A 16,922-nucleotide genomic window follows, 5' to 3' on the forward strand; every position below is an offset into this window, starting at 1 on the left:
TTTTGCCTAGCTGTAACTTTCAATTTTTTGCTTTTCACACTGTGGGGCAAATGGACTCATTACCTATGACTTTCATATTATAATTATTTCATCAAATGTATCATGCCAAAGGGTTAGTTTTTGGCCTCCTTGTCATGACTGCAAATGAATACAAGTCAAGCTAGTAATTTCTCCAAGGGAGTGAGACTGCTGTCTTATTGAAGCTCACAGACTCAATCAAAGCTGGCTTCTCAAAGCTCTGGGAGAGGATTAGTCACTACTAACTTCAATTTGACGTGACACTTGAGTGTCACAGCAGCCCTAAGGTGGAGCTGTGAGAGTAGAACAGAAGAAAGATATACATGAATCTTTCTCCTTCCTCCCCTCACACCTGCCAGCTTAACATCGTGTAACTGCTGGTATTGCCTAAAAGTCAGTGCTGTGCATTTCATATTAAAGGCAAGGATTGTAATTTCAATAATGTATTACCTTTGGTAAGAAAGCAGGACATCATTGTCAACAGTGACTGACCTGTAATAAATGGGGACTTGCAAAACACCGAAGTTGTTCCATTTGCTTAGTTAGGAGCATTCCAGTTGCATAAATATCTCGTAGAAGAGTAAGGCTAAGCCATGAATTTCAGGATGACATACAAAATTCCAAAGAACTTGTGCTAAGTCAGAACAAGGTTTTGACTTCAGTCCAACTCTATCTCTTAATATGATCCAAAACCATGAAAATTATACATTTATCCTTACTGCCAATGGGAAACCGTCTGCCTTATGCTTTGGTTTTACATGGAAAAGGCTAAGCAGGAGTCACAACTGCCCAGATTTGAGAGGTGTTTTCTGATACAGATGTTTTCAAGAAGACCTATGCTGCTATAGTGACAAAATTGCTGCTGAACAGATGGATTGGTCCATTTGTGCTCTTTTACCTCAGTGTTCAGTAAAGAACACTGCACGAAAAGCGCAGATGCTCCCAGAATCTCTTGCAATTCCATTACTTCAAATGTAATAGAAAGAGTAAAGGTTGTGCAATAGCTAAGATACTTCCCCAAAGAATAAAATTATAGCACTCCAGATCAACCTGATATATCCTACACTATTATAGCAAACTGTCCAGCAAAGCTGGAGCCATCTCTCAGTCTACTGATAAAAAAAGTAGACAGACAGGTTCCTTTAATTTGGCTAACAAAGACTGTCAAAGATATGTGGCTAGCACTTCACCCTGTGATGTTAAATCTGACAAAAATCCCAAGATTTTGGGGATGTCTTCATTCATTCTTTTCATTTTAAGTGATTTACTACTGTTTTTGAAAATCTGATGACATCTTTTGTTTTATTTCCAAATGCTGATGGACATGATCAGGAAAACCATTGATTCAACATTAGCTGGACCTGTAAAAGAACCAGTAGTCCTCACCTTCACTGTTTGTGCATAAGGAAAATTAAGTACATTAGAAGGAGATGAAATTCAATAGTGCATGCACGTAGAGTCTTTCTGACCTTCTCCAAGACATTTAACATTTATAACTTTGTTTCTTGAATGCAGAAGACTATTTACTTCCAGTGTGTGGGTCAGTTTACCACATTTCTAAATTCCTTCACACAAAAAAAACGCTCTGTAGGATTCTGTGGTGGACACTTCCTATAGAATTTCAGGCAAATGCCTTTTTAGGGCTTCCACTGATTGTACGAAACTTATTTATGCCAGGGACACATTACCTTAACAATTTCTCAATTAAGGGTAAGATTTCCATATTCAAATTCAAAAGACTCTTACAGCAGCCATGCTTAAGGGAAGACTGAAAAGTTTGTTTTACCAAAGTTAGTATAGCTCATTGCAAAACTTCCTCCCATGTTTGTTTGATTCGATCCAAGAAGAGTGTAATGACATGGATACAATAATGAATGCTTTTACATAGCACATGACCTTAGGTCGCAAAAAAGCACTCAGCTATAACAAATGCCCCAGTGTGAACACTGCTTCTAAACCCAAGGTAATCCATAAATCTCTTTGTAACTCAAAAATTATCTCTTACACTGTCATCTTTTTGTAATGCTTTGATAGCAAAGCACTGAGAGAAGAGAAAATGGCTGTTTGTTACTGGTGGTACTTGGGCTTGGCTGCTTGGTAGGATTTACATATTCCAGACTTGCTTCTGAAATTCACCCGCATATTTATTGAATTACAATGATTTCAGGGCTCAAATAAACTAAACGAGGCACTTCTTAAAAGCATTAATGAGGCCAAGAAGATTCATCTGGTCCCATGCCATCTGCGAGAGAAGTTTGTGCTACGTTTTGCTATTTGTTCCCGCACAGTGGAATCCACCCACATCAAGTTTGCCTGGCAGCACATCTCACAGCTGGCAACTGATCTTCTGAAAACATGGGAGCAAAACCACCAACAGGAGTAACAGCAGTGAAGTACAAGTGGAGATGAGGTAATTAACTGGCTTTCTCTGTGTTGCCAAGTTTTATTTTAGGGGCAGGTGGGAAAGTAAAATTAAGAAGGAAAAAGATACAAAAACTGTTGTTACATAGCCCAGCTGCAGTAGCAAAATCCTTGCCAGCAAGTTGCGTTGTAATCTTTATTTACTGTAGTTTCATCTTGCCTGTTTCCAGGATGCCCATAGCCAAGGAGACTCGAGCTGTCATTTCTTACCAGTTTGTAATCAAGAGCATTTATTCAACCAGGCAATGGAAACAGAAGGGTTAGTGCTCCCTCTGTTGTCCCCACACTCCTCTAGCACACCCACTCCTTCCTTCACAGATGAAACTGAGAGGTCTTATAACCAATGAATTTAACGTTACTATGGCTTCAGAAGAAATCCGGGTTGGGGAAGTTCAGTAACCTGTTTGGGTCCTATCTAAATAGGCACGCACAGATGTCATTGTTAGAATTTGGGGCACTGTCATGTCATGACACATTGCAGTAATTTTGTAAATGAACAAAGGACAAAGGACTTCAAGACTTCCTTCATTGCATAGCCACATTGAGGAGAGTGACCACTAAGTGAACACTAACCATCCTTCTGGCAGGTTCTCTACTTTCCCCTAAAGGGTTTGGTTTTAAAACAGCCATTTTGTCAAATATCAGCAAAGAGGTTATGCCCGCTTTTGGTCTCCACTTTGATCATTCATAATGAGGCCTCTTAAAAACTCCCGATGAAGAATTTTGTCAAAAGCCGTATGCTACCTGGCATTCTGTATTTTTAACCAGGTTACTATAAGCAGTGATTACTTGAAAATAATCTGTAAGATATGTTCTGTGAAATTAAGTTATGACTACTTTTTATGGCTACTGTTCTGCTTAGTTCATTATGTAATAAATCTTTGAGAAAATGTGCTAAGAAATGTGATGGCAAAAAATGTTACTTTTCATTTCTCAAATTAGCTAACAAACGAGTAAAAAAATGACAATAAAAATAGAAATTAAGAGAACTAACACTCAAAATATGCAGTGGTTCCCCCTTCAGTGGTTTTCATCCATTAAATTGATGTGTGGAATATGAAAATACTGGAAAACAACTTTCAGAAAGTCAAATCACGTGTACTTGACACAAACCATTGATATGTCATCCTGTTGAAGGCAGGTACAGTAAGGACGTAAAATGAAAGTCAGAGGTAAAATGGAAGTCAGAACAATATTTGACTTTAAGAAGTACTTTTGCTGTTTTTAAAACATGGATTCCAAACAGTTATTTCTATGCAAATAAAAACAACCTACTTAGCTACTCCAAGAAAAATAATATGTAGGATTAATTTCTACATTTGCATTTTAATCTTCCTTTTACTGCTCATATTAACATCTAAAACATCTTGAACAACTTGCACAATTATTCAGCTTTCTTCCTCCATGCCTTGCGAATATACTTCCTACGGCTGGGAAGTCGCAAGTACACCATGAAACATGGAATGGGACAGTTAATTTGGCACATGGTCTGCTCCTACCCACTGTCTTTCCAGAAGGGATTGACTAAGTTGAACATGGACTGTGTGGATTTTTCTGTTGATTCTTAATCTCTCACATCTGAGGTCCAAACTAGGAAGGACTACTATTTCTTTAAGGAATTGATTTCCCAGAATGGGATGACAAATCAATCTAGCAAAACCCTGTAATATTTGAGGTGGTGACTCGGCCATTTCACAAGACACTCCTCTCATCTACAGTATCAGAAATTTTGATAGCATCATTCTATTTAGCAGAACCAATATGAAATTAAGCTTTTCTGTAGTAGCACAATGCAATAGACTGGCAAACTGAAGAGAGTGGAAAATGCTGGCAGTTGTTTCCTGCCACGGCCCGAGGGGAATAGGGAATAGGGACGCGGCACTGCAATAAGGGTTCGGACACAGAAGAGGGTTCGGGAAGCAATGCCACTTTACTCAGGGAGAGCAGGGACTTAAATAGGGTAGGTCTGAGGGTAGGATTCAGAACTGGGGAGGAGCATGAGACTGACAACTCAGGGTGAGACAGGACTGGGAGACAGGGAAAAGGTAGGTGGAACTCTTGAGTCTCTAGGGGAAAGGGCCAATGGTAGCTCTCTCTGCTCTGCAGCAAACTGTAGCCAATCAGTCACAGAGGAGCGGGAAAGCAGGGGAGAACAGGGTGGTAAACAAGTTTTGGCGGGAAAATGTGAGGGAGAAAGGGGAACAATACGGGGGTACATTAAAACTTCATAAAAATCCAACAGTGAACTGGGATATAACTGTCAGTCCAGTAGGTGGAAGGTCCATTCAATTGCCATAAATGTCTCTGTAAGCCTTATATCTCTCCCAGTCAGATTTTTCGTCCTCCACAGTTTCCTTTCTCTGTTAGTCTTTTTTAAAACAACATTCCTTCATTGTCATGACCTGGAAAACAATGTTCATCCATAGCACATATGGTCCACACTGATACAATTTTACAACTTTTACATTATGAAAACTCTAAAACCTTGGAGCCAGAGAGGAATTACACCTTGTCTATGAGACAGACCAGTATTTTGCATGTGAAATATATAACCAGGTCTGTCCAGGGATTAAAAAAAAAAAAAATCAGATTTGGATCAAAGCTATCATAGAGTAAATCCAGGATAATTCCACTGAAATGAAATGGAGTTGCTTTGGTGTTAAGTGACTGTAATTGAGATTAAAATGTGACTATTAAGTATTGGAAAAGAAAGGCATAAGGTAAGGCAACATTAAATTAAACTTAAGAAGATTTTGGTGGAAATCCTCTCCATGGAAACCAGAGCAGAGGTGGGTGATGCACACCTGTGTGAGCCTCAAACTGCTGTAAAACTGGGATGCAGGCAGGCTGCACGTCCAAACTCAGGAGGAGTAAAATGTTCCCAACAGCCCAGAAATTAGATATAGATCCCTCTAGACATTTGTGGGAAAATCCTGCCAAAATCAACATTCAGTTAAGCATTTTTCAGTATATGGGCATCAGTTTTAGAAAAGGCTGTTGTCTAGATACCAAAACTCCTGTTGGCAAAGAATTTAGGATAAAGGCTAATTTAAAATATAAATCCAGTAAAAGTTAATTTATTTAATAGAAGTGACATGGGATAATTCCTTTGTAAACTATTAATGTTAGATCATCTGAAAAGGAAATCTGGGCTATGTAATCAACTCAAGAACAAGTGTTGAAAAGAACATTTTGAAAGAAGAACATAACTGCTGTTTCTGTTCTGTAACTTTGCAACATATCTGTAAGTGAGAAACACTGTATTTATGAATAGTTGGTATGTTAACCTGCATTTATGGTGCCTTTTGTGCAAAAGCTAATACAGTCTGTGCCAATTAATACTGTTCGATATTAAAAACAATTACAAAATCTCAGAATTGTACTTTAGTAGAATACCCACAAGGACAACTGCGGCTATCAGAGAAGGGAGAAAAAAATCTAACTTTTCAGTAACCACAATTTATTTTTTTTAAAAGTAGCAGAGTACTAGTACAGTATTTACATTCTTAATGACAGATTATATTTTATTACTGATGGTGAAATATTGAAAAGATATGTATTTATGAAAGTGTTGGTAATATATTATACTCTGAACTGCATTATAAATATTAAATTTCTAATTTACTCTTGCCTTTACATATAAGATTCTGCTCATGGTTGTTGTTTTGTTGTTGTTATTGTTTCCTGTAAGGATAACATATGTGATGAGTAGTACTCACACTGCAGTTGCCTTACAGTAGTAGTCTGAACCTTGAGAGGTATAAACTTCAATTGCTCAAAGACAGAATGAGAAATAAAACTGAGAACTCTGATGACCCGGGTGGTTGGTGGGGGCAGATTAATTAACCATCAATAGATAATATCTACGTAGCATATGTAGAGTTTGTGTGACTTAAATGGAAAAACAATCAAATGCTTAATGCTCTAATTGTAATTTGTGAGCTGTTGACTTCCTTTAAAATCTGTGTCCAAACCATGCTGAACAGACATGTATTTTTTAATTGGCAACATTAATAAATAGAAACAAATCTATGATTATGGTCTGTCTTTGTTCTTAAACAAGCTTTTCCCATCTTATTCACGCCAGATGTGCTGTAAGAGGTCCAACTTTCCCACTAATATCAAGTCAGTGCCCTGATTTTCACCATCGATCACTTTTTCTCAATGTGTCCTTCAAATGAATTACTTTGCAAATGGGAGTTTGCAAACTTTCCTGAGGTTAGTTCCTCCTCAGCAACATGCATCTGAAAAATACATGGATATAACCAGGGCCGTGTCGTTCCTTCTGTAAAGTTCTGCACAGTCCTGCAGCTGGATCTGACACTGGAACCAGCTGCCCAGCTTTGGCTCTGATTTGCAGCTCCGGAGCCATCAGGTAGGACAGGGAAGGGGCCCATGTCATTAGTCCTGCCTATGTCCCCAGGGGCAGCTTGCAGCTGCAGGCTCCTTCGCTCCCTGCCCATGTGCAACCCAAGGGAAATTGGGGAAGCATGCCTTGGGAAAAAATTGATGGCAGCAGTGTCACAAACTCTAAATGTTGGGTTTAGAGCCCAATTAGGTTAGCCCAGTTGGGTCTGAGATGATAGCTCGCATACTAGCCCAGACAGTTTAATATGCTGTCTGCACCAATGGTGTAAAACAAGCTTAATGTATAACAAAAACCTGACAGTAACTGCTAGAAATGTTTCTCATGGGAAATTAAATGTCCACCCACACACAAGTGTCTATGTTAATACCGGAGGTGTAACTGCAGCTTAGTGTGCTAATTTGCATCTAGTTTGATGTGCTAATTTGGATGTGGGTTGGTGTGATCCAGCTAGGGACTCCACAATCAGATTCAGCACATGGCATACATCCACCTGGGCCACCATCTTTTGCCCTGCAAGGCATTGTGCCATTCATCGTGTCCCTCTGCCACAAAGTCCAGTTACTGCTGCTCAGACCTTCAGCAGAGTTGTTTTCCCAAAAAGGTCTGTCCAGCAGCTGTTGTTTCCAGGAGTGTTCGACAGCACCACTTTCTGACACTGCTGTGGTGGCCGTGCAACAGTGCCACAGGAGTGGAGATGGAACAGGTGGCTGTGGAGGTTGAGTGCTGCGTGTGAGGAAGGGTCAGGTGCCCATTGCAGACACCCAAGTCACGACATGGGCCAGGGCTTTGTCTGGGACCATCTTCCCTGGAACTTGCCTCTCGTGGAGCTTGTCCTGCTCAGAGTGAGTTTGCCAAGGACTGAGCCCAGGACCCAACTGCATGGACACCTCTGAGGAGAGCGAAGGGTACCCAGGGGGTCTTCTTACTGGGAGGAGAGGAAGGAACACTGGGTAACTGGAGCGTGTGGATGGGAGGTTGCCACCCTGCCATTTTGAGCAGCCAGAGTCGAGTTTGGCACAGAAAGAGCCGCAGCAATTCTGCTCCTTTGGTCACCGAACTGTGCATGAAGGCAAGGGCCTCCTCTGCCTCGCAGGAACAGTGCATCTCCGTGTTGCCATTTCCCACTGCTACTGAAAATGGGCTGGACAGGCAATAAACGTGACATTCTCCAGCCTCTCCCTTTTAGGCCGCTCTAACTTCCAGCCGAGGAACCAAGCCTTCCTTTATAAGGAAAGTTTTTGCGAGGCGCGTGGCAAGGGCTGGCAGGCCGCCAAAGCCGCCCTGGGCAAGCCACGGCAGCCGGAACACCGACTGGCACACGCCTGCCAGGACGAGACGGGCGCGCCCCGGCCCGCCAGCGGAGGATTTAGTGGGGAGGGCGCGTGTGGGACGGGGAGAGCGACGGGAAGAAGCTGGGCGGCGGACACGGGACACACGCGCGCGCATCCGCCCGCGCTGAAGGCGGGGCGAGCGCGGCCCCGCCCCCAAGGCACGGACCCCGCGCCCATTGGAGGGCGCGCGCTTCCGGCGCAGCCAATGGGGACCGCCCGCCCGCCCCGCCGCGCGCCTTCCCACCCAGCGCCTCGGCGAGCCCGTTGACGTCACGAACCGAGCCCGCCCCTCTCCCCCTCGCCCTCCCTTCCGCTCTCTGATTGGCTGCGTCTCGCGGAGCCCTGTTACTGGATTGGCGGGTGGGACGGGGGCGGGGCTGGAAACAGCGCGAGCGCGCGCGCTGCGCGGAGGCGGCGGCGGCCGGTGGGTGCGGGGGGCGCGCGTGGCGCGGGGCGGGAGCGGCGGAGCTGCGGGAATTCCCGGGTCCCGCGCAGCCCGTCTGGGGCCTGGGGAGGGGAATGCCTTCGTCCCTGTGGAGGGGCCAGTGCCACCGAGGAGCCCTCAAGGCTCCGGGCTCGGCTTCCCGGCGTGGTAAGAGGGGACCCCTCCGCAACCGGACCCGCGAGGGCCCCTGGGCTGAGGAGCCCCGGGCTGAAGGGTCGTGGCTGCCGGCGGGGCCGCATCGTCCTGTGCGCGCTGGGCTCAGCCGATCCCGGGCAGCTTCCCGCCGGGATTGCTGGCCTGCGGGCTATGAATGGGGGGGTGTGCCCCTGTGCTTCCCGGTGGTTCCCTGACCTGCAGGCGGGCGTGCCCCTGGTGCGTCCTGATGTGCCTCTGTGTGCCAGAAATACATTCGTGTCAGCGCTTGAATAAACCTCCTCCCAACTTCAGGCACTCAGAGGGAAGTACGATGTCCTTGTCTGGGAACAGCTCCGGCTGAACGTGTGCGCGTTTGGCTGTCTCCTAGGGGAGAAATAGTGAGGCTGTGAGGACAAGTAACAGGAATTAGAATAGGGGGAGAGAATATGATACTAGGAGATACCTCAGAAGTATATAAGTGTCTAAAAGGAGGGTATGAAGAGAATGGAACCAGGCTCTTCTCGGTGGTGACAAGAGGCAACTTATGCCCAGGAAGTTCCACCTAACTTGAGGTGACCGAGCACTGGAACAGATTGCCCAGAGAGATTGTGGAGTCTCCCTCACTGGAGATATTCAAGAGCTGTGTGGACACGGTCACAACGCACGCAGTAATGTGTTTTGGGATGACCTTGCTTGAGCAGGGAGGTTGGATCAGATAACCCACTGTGTGCCCTGGCAACCTGACCCATTCTCTGATTCAGTGAAAAACCAAACTGAAATTTTAAACTGACTACCACTGTTCACTTCTTATGACCTTCCCTCAGTGCTGTGAAGGTGATTGCTAAATCCTTAAGGGAGTGGTAGTGACCTTGAGGTTTTATTTTCTGAATCATGGAAGTTATGGGAATATTTCATGGGAGCAAATGCATGCTATTAAACTTTTTCTGAACTTAGCTTTTATGGTGCATAAGATATTTTTGATTCAACAGTTACAAAAAAGTTATGTGCACAGTGACAGCTGTTTAGTAGTTGTTTAGAGAAGTCTTTCATCTCCTGTTCAGTCACCTGTCACTCAGCTACAGATGGATTATGATGTGAATTTACCCTGGATTCGGTAGGCAGAAGTGAGACTTCTTATGGTGCAAAAGATGGCAGTAATTTTTCAGAGAGAAAGTCTTATTTTTATGGAGTTATTTTGTTTGTTTTCATTGGATTTGGTTGTAAAGGCACCAGATTTGCAGGTAAAATGTATTTTGACTTTTCTAAACAACTCTACAAAGTTGGACTGAAGTCAAAAAAAAATTTGAAAGAGAATGGTTTACCTACTCATTATTTATTATGTGTGTAAACCATATAATCATATGCACAATAATCATCTGTGCTCTCTGTTGTCTAATGCTGATGCAAGACTTTTAAAAAATAATTAGAGAGGAATGACCCCACACCCTGTATCCCTGTGTTCTGTTCTGTCTTCCCAGTCTTGTATGAACATTGCACCCGTGCCTTCATCTGCACTTGTACATAGTCTGTAGCTGATTCAGAAGAAGACTGCAAGTTGACTCATCCTCTGTTGGAAGAGATGCAGAATGTATGGACCTACTCTTTAATAGTTTTTGTTTTAAGTATTCCCTGTCTGGAACGTGCTTGTACATACTGAAGTTAATAAAAAAATCCTATTAACTTACTGAAGTAACAAAACCCTGGAAATTATATCCCTTATGGACAGATAAGGAGATCAAAATTACTACATTAAGAGCTTTCTGCAAACCCTGTTGAGGCAGTGGTAGGTTTCTCTTAATTTTTTTTTGTTCCAATGTCCTCTGAAATGATGCATTCTTGGTGTTGCTTGCAATGTCTCTGCACATGATGCTTTGCAGAGGAAGAAGATACATCATAAACATGAACAAATCATATCAGGTCTTAAAAAAATGCTTCTTCTGATCCAAATGTCATCTTTACTATTTCTTTAAGTAAAAAATCATTAAATTTAAATTCCTCTTTTTAAAACTGAGAAATAAGCATTACTTTAAATATGCAAGAACTTTGTTTCTCTAAAGTGTAAAATGGGGACATTTTAGTGCATTCTAAATGAAATAGTTTTGAACTTGCTGTGAATCTGTAAATATTATCTTACTCTGAAAGTTTACCACACTCAGACTTATTCATTCTGCTTTTACCTCCCCTCGGAGACTTTGTGTATAATTTTGTGTATTAGCTTCATTGTTTCCTTTTTATTACCATCACTGTAATAAACAGTCATTCTGACAGCAATGTATAATCTGTCCTCCTCTGCACTGTGCCTTATTCTGTCAAATAAGAGTGAAAGCACTGGTGATTTCATTTAACAAGGCCAGTTTTTGCTTAGCCATCTGTTACCATTCTTTGCAGTCTACTTACCTCCCCAGGAGACCTCTGGTTAGCAGCACACTCCCTGCTTTTTTCTTCACCCCTCCCTTTTTTTCTTCTTCTTTTCTTTTTTCAAACAGGGTAGAAAAGAGAACCTCAATCTGTATACCTTTACACCACAAACTGGTTGCTTTTTGAAAATGGCAAAGTGTCGGGACTGTCTGAGTATCTTGCAACATCTGCTGCGCTGTTTCTCTAATTGAAATGTTATGTTATGTGTTTCATGGGCATGTATTTAGGAAAGGGGAGAAGTAACCTGTGCAAATGGCTGTGAAGTGCATTTTGTAACTGCAGGTATTTTCTGTTCCAGCATCAGTGATGGAGACCCCCACCCCCAGCTCCGTGCACCTGAGTGACTGGCAGAGAAGTTACTTTGCTATTACCTCTGACACCTGCACACCTGCACAGAAGGCAGATGAGTACCGTGCCAAAATCCTGCGTATTCAGTATGCATGGGCAAACTCTGAGATCTCCCAGGCCTGTGCTGCCAACCTGTTCAAAAAGTACGCGGAGAAATACTCTGCAGTTATTGACTCTGGCAACATGGAGACTGGCTTGAATAACTATGCGGAAAACATTTTGACTTTGGCAAAGTGTCAGCAGAATGACAGTGACAAGTGGCAATCTGCCTTGACAACAGATAATGTATTTGAATTAAAGTGTGTGCAAGAGAGGATGCAGGCTGGCAAAATTTTCCAGAGCTCTCAGATGGCACCAACAGATGCCTGTGTACAAGCTGATAAAGGGGTCAGTGCCTCCGCTGCTCCAGCTCTTTCTAAACTCGGTGTCTTAGGCAGTGCCAGAGAGACTGAGCTCTGTGCTGGCTCAGCAAAATGTGCAAGTCAGGGACCAGATCTCCTGCAGCATCCCTCATCTTCAAAGTCTCTTCAAAGCTGTGTGCCCCCTGTGACCAAAACTTCAGATACATTGCTTGCTGCTTCAGCCTCCTTAAGCAAAAAGGTTCAACCAGTTTTCCAGGCAACTCCACTGTTTGGAAGTAAAGAAGCCACAAGTAGTAGTTCTCTGAAAATGTCAGGTAACTGTTGTGATGGGCAAAATTTGTCTGTTTTTAACCAGTCAGCTGCACCTGCTTGGTCTGCAAGTTCTGGGAAAAGAAAAGCATTCTATGGTCTGGCTGATGAAAGCAGCACAGTTGTTCCTAGTCTTGCTCCATGCCAGCCTCTCATTAGCACAGAAACCAGTAGTTTTTCAGGGCTTAGAAACAGAAATGAAGAGAGCAGTGCTCCAGGTTTTAAAACTGCAAAAGAACAGCTGTGGGTGGATCAGCAAAAGAAATCTCAAAACCAACCCCAGCGTGCACCAGTCTCATCATATGGAGGTGTAAAAAAATCCCTGGGTGCAGGCAGGTCTCGGGGTCCATTTGGCAAGTTTGTTCCTCCAGTTCCAAAGCAAGATGGAAGTGAAAATGGAGGAGCACAGAGTAAACCTCACACAAGAGAACCAACAGATTCATTGTTGCCTGTAGATGAACGGCTGAAAAACATAGAACCAAAAATGGTTGAGCTCATTATGCATGAGATCATGGACCACGGGCCCCCGGTCAACTGGGATGACATCGCCGGGGTTGAGTTTGCTAAAGCTACTATAAAGGAAATAGTGGTCTGGCCTATGCTGAGGCCAGACATCTTCACTGGGTTGCGTGGTCCTCCTAAAGGAATTCTGCTCTTTGGCCCCCCTGGGACTGGCAAGACTCTCATAGGCAAGTGCATTGCATGCCAGTCTGGAGCAACTTTTTTTAGCATCAGTGCCTCTTCTTTGACTTCCAAATGGGTGGGTGAGGGGGAAAAGATGGTCCGTGCGCTGTTTGCTGTGGCACGATGTCAACAGCCAGCAGTGATTTTCATTGATGAAATTGATTCTCTTCTGTCTCAGCGTGGGGAGGGGGAGCATGAGTCATCGAGAAGAATAAAAACTGAATTTCTGGTCCAGTTAGATGGGGCAACAACCTCCTCTGAAGATCGTATTCTAGTGGTTGGGGCAACAAATCGACCCCAAGAGATCGATGAAGCTGCCCGAAGGAGACTGGTGAAGAGACTGTACATCCCTCTTCCAGAGGCCTCAGCCAGGAAGCAGATTGTTACTCGTCTCATGTCCAAGGAGCACTGCTCCCTAAATGAAGAGGAAATTGAACTTATAGTTAAGAAATCCGATGGGTTTTCTGGGGCAGACATGACACAGCTCTGCCGGGAAGCGTCTCTGGGCCCCATCCGCAGTCTGCAGTCCATGGACATTGCAACCATCCTGCCAGAGCAAGTACGGCCCATCGCTTTCCTGGATTTTGAGAGTGCCTTCAGAACTGTGCGGCCCAGCGTCTCCTCCAAGGACCTGGAGCTCTATGAAACCTGGAACCAGACATTTGGCTGTGGTAGATGAACTGCATCCTAACTGTTACACAGGACCATTCCTTTAATACTACCACGTATTAAACGTGGTAATTTAGAGTTGTCTGCACTTCTTTTTGTTTCTGTCTGGGAATTAAACCTTCTTACATTATGCAGGCTCTGGCCTGAGGTTTTGCTAGCTGAAAAGCCCGTGAGGAACTACTGGTCACAAGATGAAAAATTGCTGAACACCAGTAACAGTGAGAAGCTGACAAAATTTACAGATAGCTGCTGTGAAAGATGGACAAATTTCACTGATGTTTAAGGGAAGGTGGTCAAAGCTCACATATAATTGAAGGGAATACTGGGGGGAATCTTGCAAAGCCCACCATGTTGTACTGGAAGGGGATCCAAGTAATACCAGAAATAGCAGTTTTGGGTAGAGATGTAGCAAAACTGAGATTAATGGGGAAAAGTAGTTAGAAACGCATTTTTTGGGAGGAGACAGGAGCAGAGGGAGAAAGGGCCAAGGTGGATGTGGAGTTGCATGGAAAAATAAAAGGGGGAATAAAAGGGGAAAGTCTTGAGCAGTGCTGTTGTCAGCCTTGTGACACATCACTGCAGTCTATCCCAACTTCTTATTAAAAACTTTTTCTGATGATCTTCTGCCTGACCATGCTTTCTGTGCTGTATCAGCATGTGCAGATGTGTTTTATCGGGAGGTCTGGACACCTGCAACTGGAGAAGAGGCCATGAGTCATAGGGGCTTTAGGACCTGGGGCCAGCCCAGTGTGTGTTGTGCATAGATGATTATTGTGCATATGATTATATGGTGCTGTAGGGATCCCTGTTGTGTGTGCAAACTTCATTAACAAAACTGACTGGCAAACTTGAGGCTGGACTAGCTGGCAAGGAGGAAAACAGCATTTGGAAAGAGCCCAGGTATAAGCCAGTGGCAGGGCAAGGAGGCTTAGGATCTGGGAATGGGTATTTGATGAACTTAAATTCCAAGGGCTCCATGGGCATGGTGTCCTTGTGAAGCTGGAGAGTGAGGGGTTTGTGTCGCACACTGGTGAGCTTCGGTCCCGTTTGGCTGGAGATGAGGGACAGGATGGGGCTGTTGTTGGATTTGTGTGAGTGCTTTTGCTGCGCGTGTGTGTATGTGTGTGCTCGTAAAGGCACTGCTTGCTCTGCGCCCTTGTTTCCGTGTGTGTGCGTGCTCCCAAATGTTTGGATTAGGGGCTCAGCCTTGCTCCTGGTTGGACCCACAAGCAGAAAAAACAGCAGCTGCATCCATCAAACCAAGATGGAAGATGCCTTACTCCAAGAGTGCTGGGTTCTAGTGATAAGGAAGGAGAAATCTTGTGTCTCAACATTGACTGAGTTCCACTGCTCCTTAAAAAATCTTGATACAACAATGGTAAAATTTCTGACTAGCTTGTATTTGGCATTTCTTACCTAAGGTATGAAAGAATGCGTGGCATTTTGTTCACATAATCTGTCCTTGCCCACTGGCTGGACAGACCTGCCCTTGAAGGGAAAAATAAACGAAAAGCTTTCCTTTGGATTCGTTTGTTAGTGTGGCAGAGCTGGCTGTTGTGGTATCCATGCTTCATTTTCAGTTCCTCTAAGGCACTTTTTCTCCTATTCGGGAAAAAGCAGAGCTTAAAAGCTAGTTTTACTTAGTTTTTTCTGAAAATGGATAAATGCTGTTTAGCTAGCATTTTTTTAAAGCCATCTGGGAGCTTCAGGGCCCAAGAGCCTTCAGTGAGCCTTGAATCTAGAATAATTTGGAAGACTTTGAATTTCTTAGAGCTCATCCTGATTTAAACACAAAAATCAGTTTTATTCCTAGCTCATGTTTCTGGTAAAGTCTGGTATGTATTAGAAATTGTTTTGCAGAGATGTAAAAGTTTAGGTATGGGAATTTATCTTCAGTTTTGAAATAGTGATCGTAGAATAATTAGATTATTTTGTAAGGATAAATGTGTGATGTGGTCCAAACTGATTGACTTTTGTGCCACTTGGGTAAAGATTATGAGATTAAGTGTGCTCTTACAAGTTCAATATTGGAGAACTATAAACATCTATTAGGTGAGATTTTTACACTCTCCCAGTATTTCTTTAAAATCATTACTCAGGCAAGTGAATGAAACACCAGAGAATTTTACTTGTTTAGCAAAACCTAAGGGTTGCTCCAGGGTAATAAATCCCTTAAGTATGGATAAATAATTGCCTTATTTATGCTGGGAATTACTCTGGTATGCTATGTGAGCGTTGTGTGGTCATCTATGTGTCTGAATATTCACATTTTAATAGAAATGGCTCTACAGAAGGACCAGTGAGAATGCACATGGTGATAGACAATAACATTCCCCCTAAGATGACTAGGACTGGGACAAAAGTGCTGTGCTGCTGTACGAGTCTCCTGGAAAGTGGAACCTGTGAAAGAGATAAAAGGTAGAACCACAACACTAGACAAAAGTGTTCTTCCTCCTACTTCTTATGTTACTCATTACTTAGCCCTCTCTTGAATTACGTGAACGTGCCTTTTTTTTTTATTTTATTTTTAGGAAACACATAGAAATACTGAAAGGATACTGTTTTAATAATGATGCAGGTAATACAGCAATCTCTTCAGCCATGTAGCATTATTCAGGGTTTGCTGCAGGGCTCACGAGTCAGCAGGACTTCCAATGTTACCCCAATATGTGCTTCATAACCCACTATAACAGAACCACCACACAAGCCATTAGATTGCAGTAACATAATTTCCCAAAATATAGAAAATTGCACAGAAGTGGGGCATGATTGTAATTTAAGGGAAATGGTGCAGATAAATCCACCTTAATGGATCTGTTTAGTGTATGCAGAAACCTGTGTACTTCATTATTTATTCTTTTTGGCTGGCTGAACTTTGGAAGAAGAAATGCAGGACTCTCCTCTGGTTTTATAGTTCGGCAGCACTTGATGCACAATCTCTTAGTTTCTTTTAAAGGTAAATAATTGCAGTCCTGGAAAAGTCAGGTCTCATTAATAAACAAAGCAATTCGGAATCTCCATTTTCTCAGTGCATCTTGTATTTGAGTTAGCTAAATTGTCTCAGAACAGTATGAAATCCCCAGGGGAATTTTCATTTACAGAAAACTGTGCCAACACAAGTAGGGGAAAAGCTGATGAGGCAGCAATGATCATCACCTGCTAAGGTGAGTGGATAGACTGGCCTCACTGAGATTGTCCTCTTGAAATAAGACAGTTTCTTTCTAACAGGAATTATGGAACTACTCACAAGCTAACGTGCCATTGGAAAACAACCCACCAAATAAGCAAAAATTACTATTAAAGTGATAATTTTGATGGCAGTGAGAGTTCGGTCTTAGTGAGCACTTAGATTAATTAGGACTTAAAAGATACTTGGAACTGTAAGATACACAAGGAATGTTTGCACTTGTCTT

General features: G+C 43.2%; 2 protein-coding genes across 11 annotated transcripts in view; both read left to right on the top strand.

Moving 5' to 3' along the window:
• DDC (dopa decarboxylase) overlaps window positions 1-6,472 on the top strand; it is a 71,874-nt gene extending 65,402 nt beyond the window's left edge. For 4 of the 6 annotated variants that reach the window (XM_027643968.1, XM_027643967.1, XM_027643972.1 and 1 more), the window contains one exon: window positions 2,186-3,722. In XM_027643968.1, the coding sequence (XP_027499769.1) occupies window positions 2,186-2,401 (216 nt within the window). In that variant the 3' untranslated portion in view covers window positions 2,402-3,722. Of the gene's footprint in view, window positions 1-2,185; window positions 3,723-5,568 lie in introns of those variants that run through there. The other 2 variants (XM_027643971.1, XM_027643970.1) reach the window with 2 other exon arrangements.
• A 2,006-nt stretch (window positions 6,473-8,478) lies between these two features.
• FIGNL1 (fidgetin like 1) lies at window positions 8,479-14,128 on the top strand. 5 transcript variants are annotated; one of them, XM_027644038.1, is made up of 3 exons: window positions 8,479-8,563; window positions 10,198-10,307; window positions 11,436-14,128. In XM_027644038.1, the coding sequence occupies exon 3, from the start codon at window positions 11,444-11,446 to the stop codon at window positions 13,517-13,519; it is 2,076 nt and encodes a 691-aa protein (XP_027499839.1). In that variant the 5' UTR covers window positions 8,479-8,563; window positions 10,198-10,307; window positions 11,436-11,443; the 3' UTR covers window positions 13,520-14,128. The 5 variants fall into 5 exon arrangements, with proteins under 5 accessions (XP_027499839.1, XP_027499840.1, XP_027499838.1 ...); XM_027644037.1 differs by lacking the exon at window positions 8,479-8,563 and adding an exon at window positions 8,619-8,731; XM_027644039.1 differs by lacking the exon at window positions 10,198-10,307 and having other exon boundaries at window positions 8,499-8,563.
• The last annotated feature ends 2,794 nt before the right edge of the window (window positions 14,129-16,922 follow it).

This window comes from Corapipo altera, unplaced genomic scaffold (assembly GCF_003945725.1).
Source record: "Corapipo altera isolate COAL_440 unplaced genomic scaffold, ASM394572v1 24b, whole genome shotgun sequence".
Classification (NCBI taxonomy): domain Eukaryota; kingdom Metazoa; phylum Chordata; class Aves; order Passeriformes; family Pipridae; genus Corapipo; species Corapipo altera.

Bases quoted from the DNA above. Each gene is read 5' to 3' on its own strand.
- FIGNL1 (XM_027644038.1), top strand. From the start codon at position 11,444: ATGGAGACCCCCACCCCCAGCTCCGTGCACCTGAGTGACTGGCAGAGA.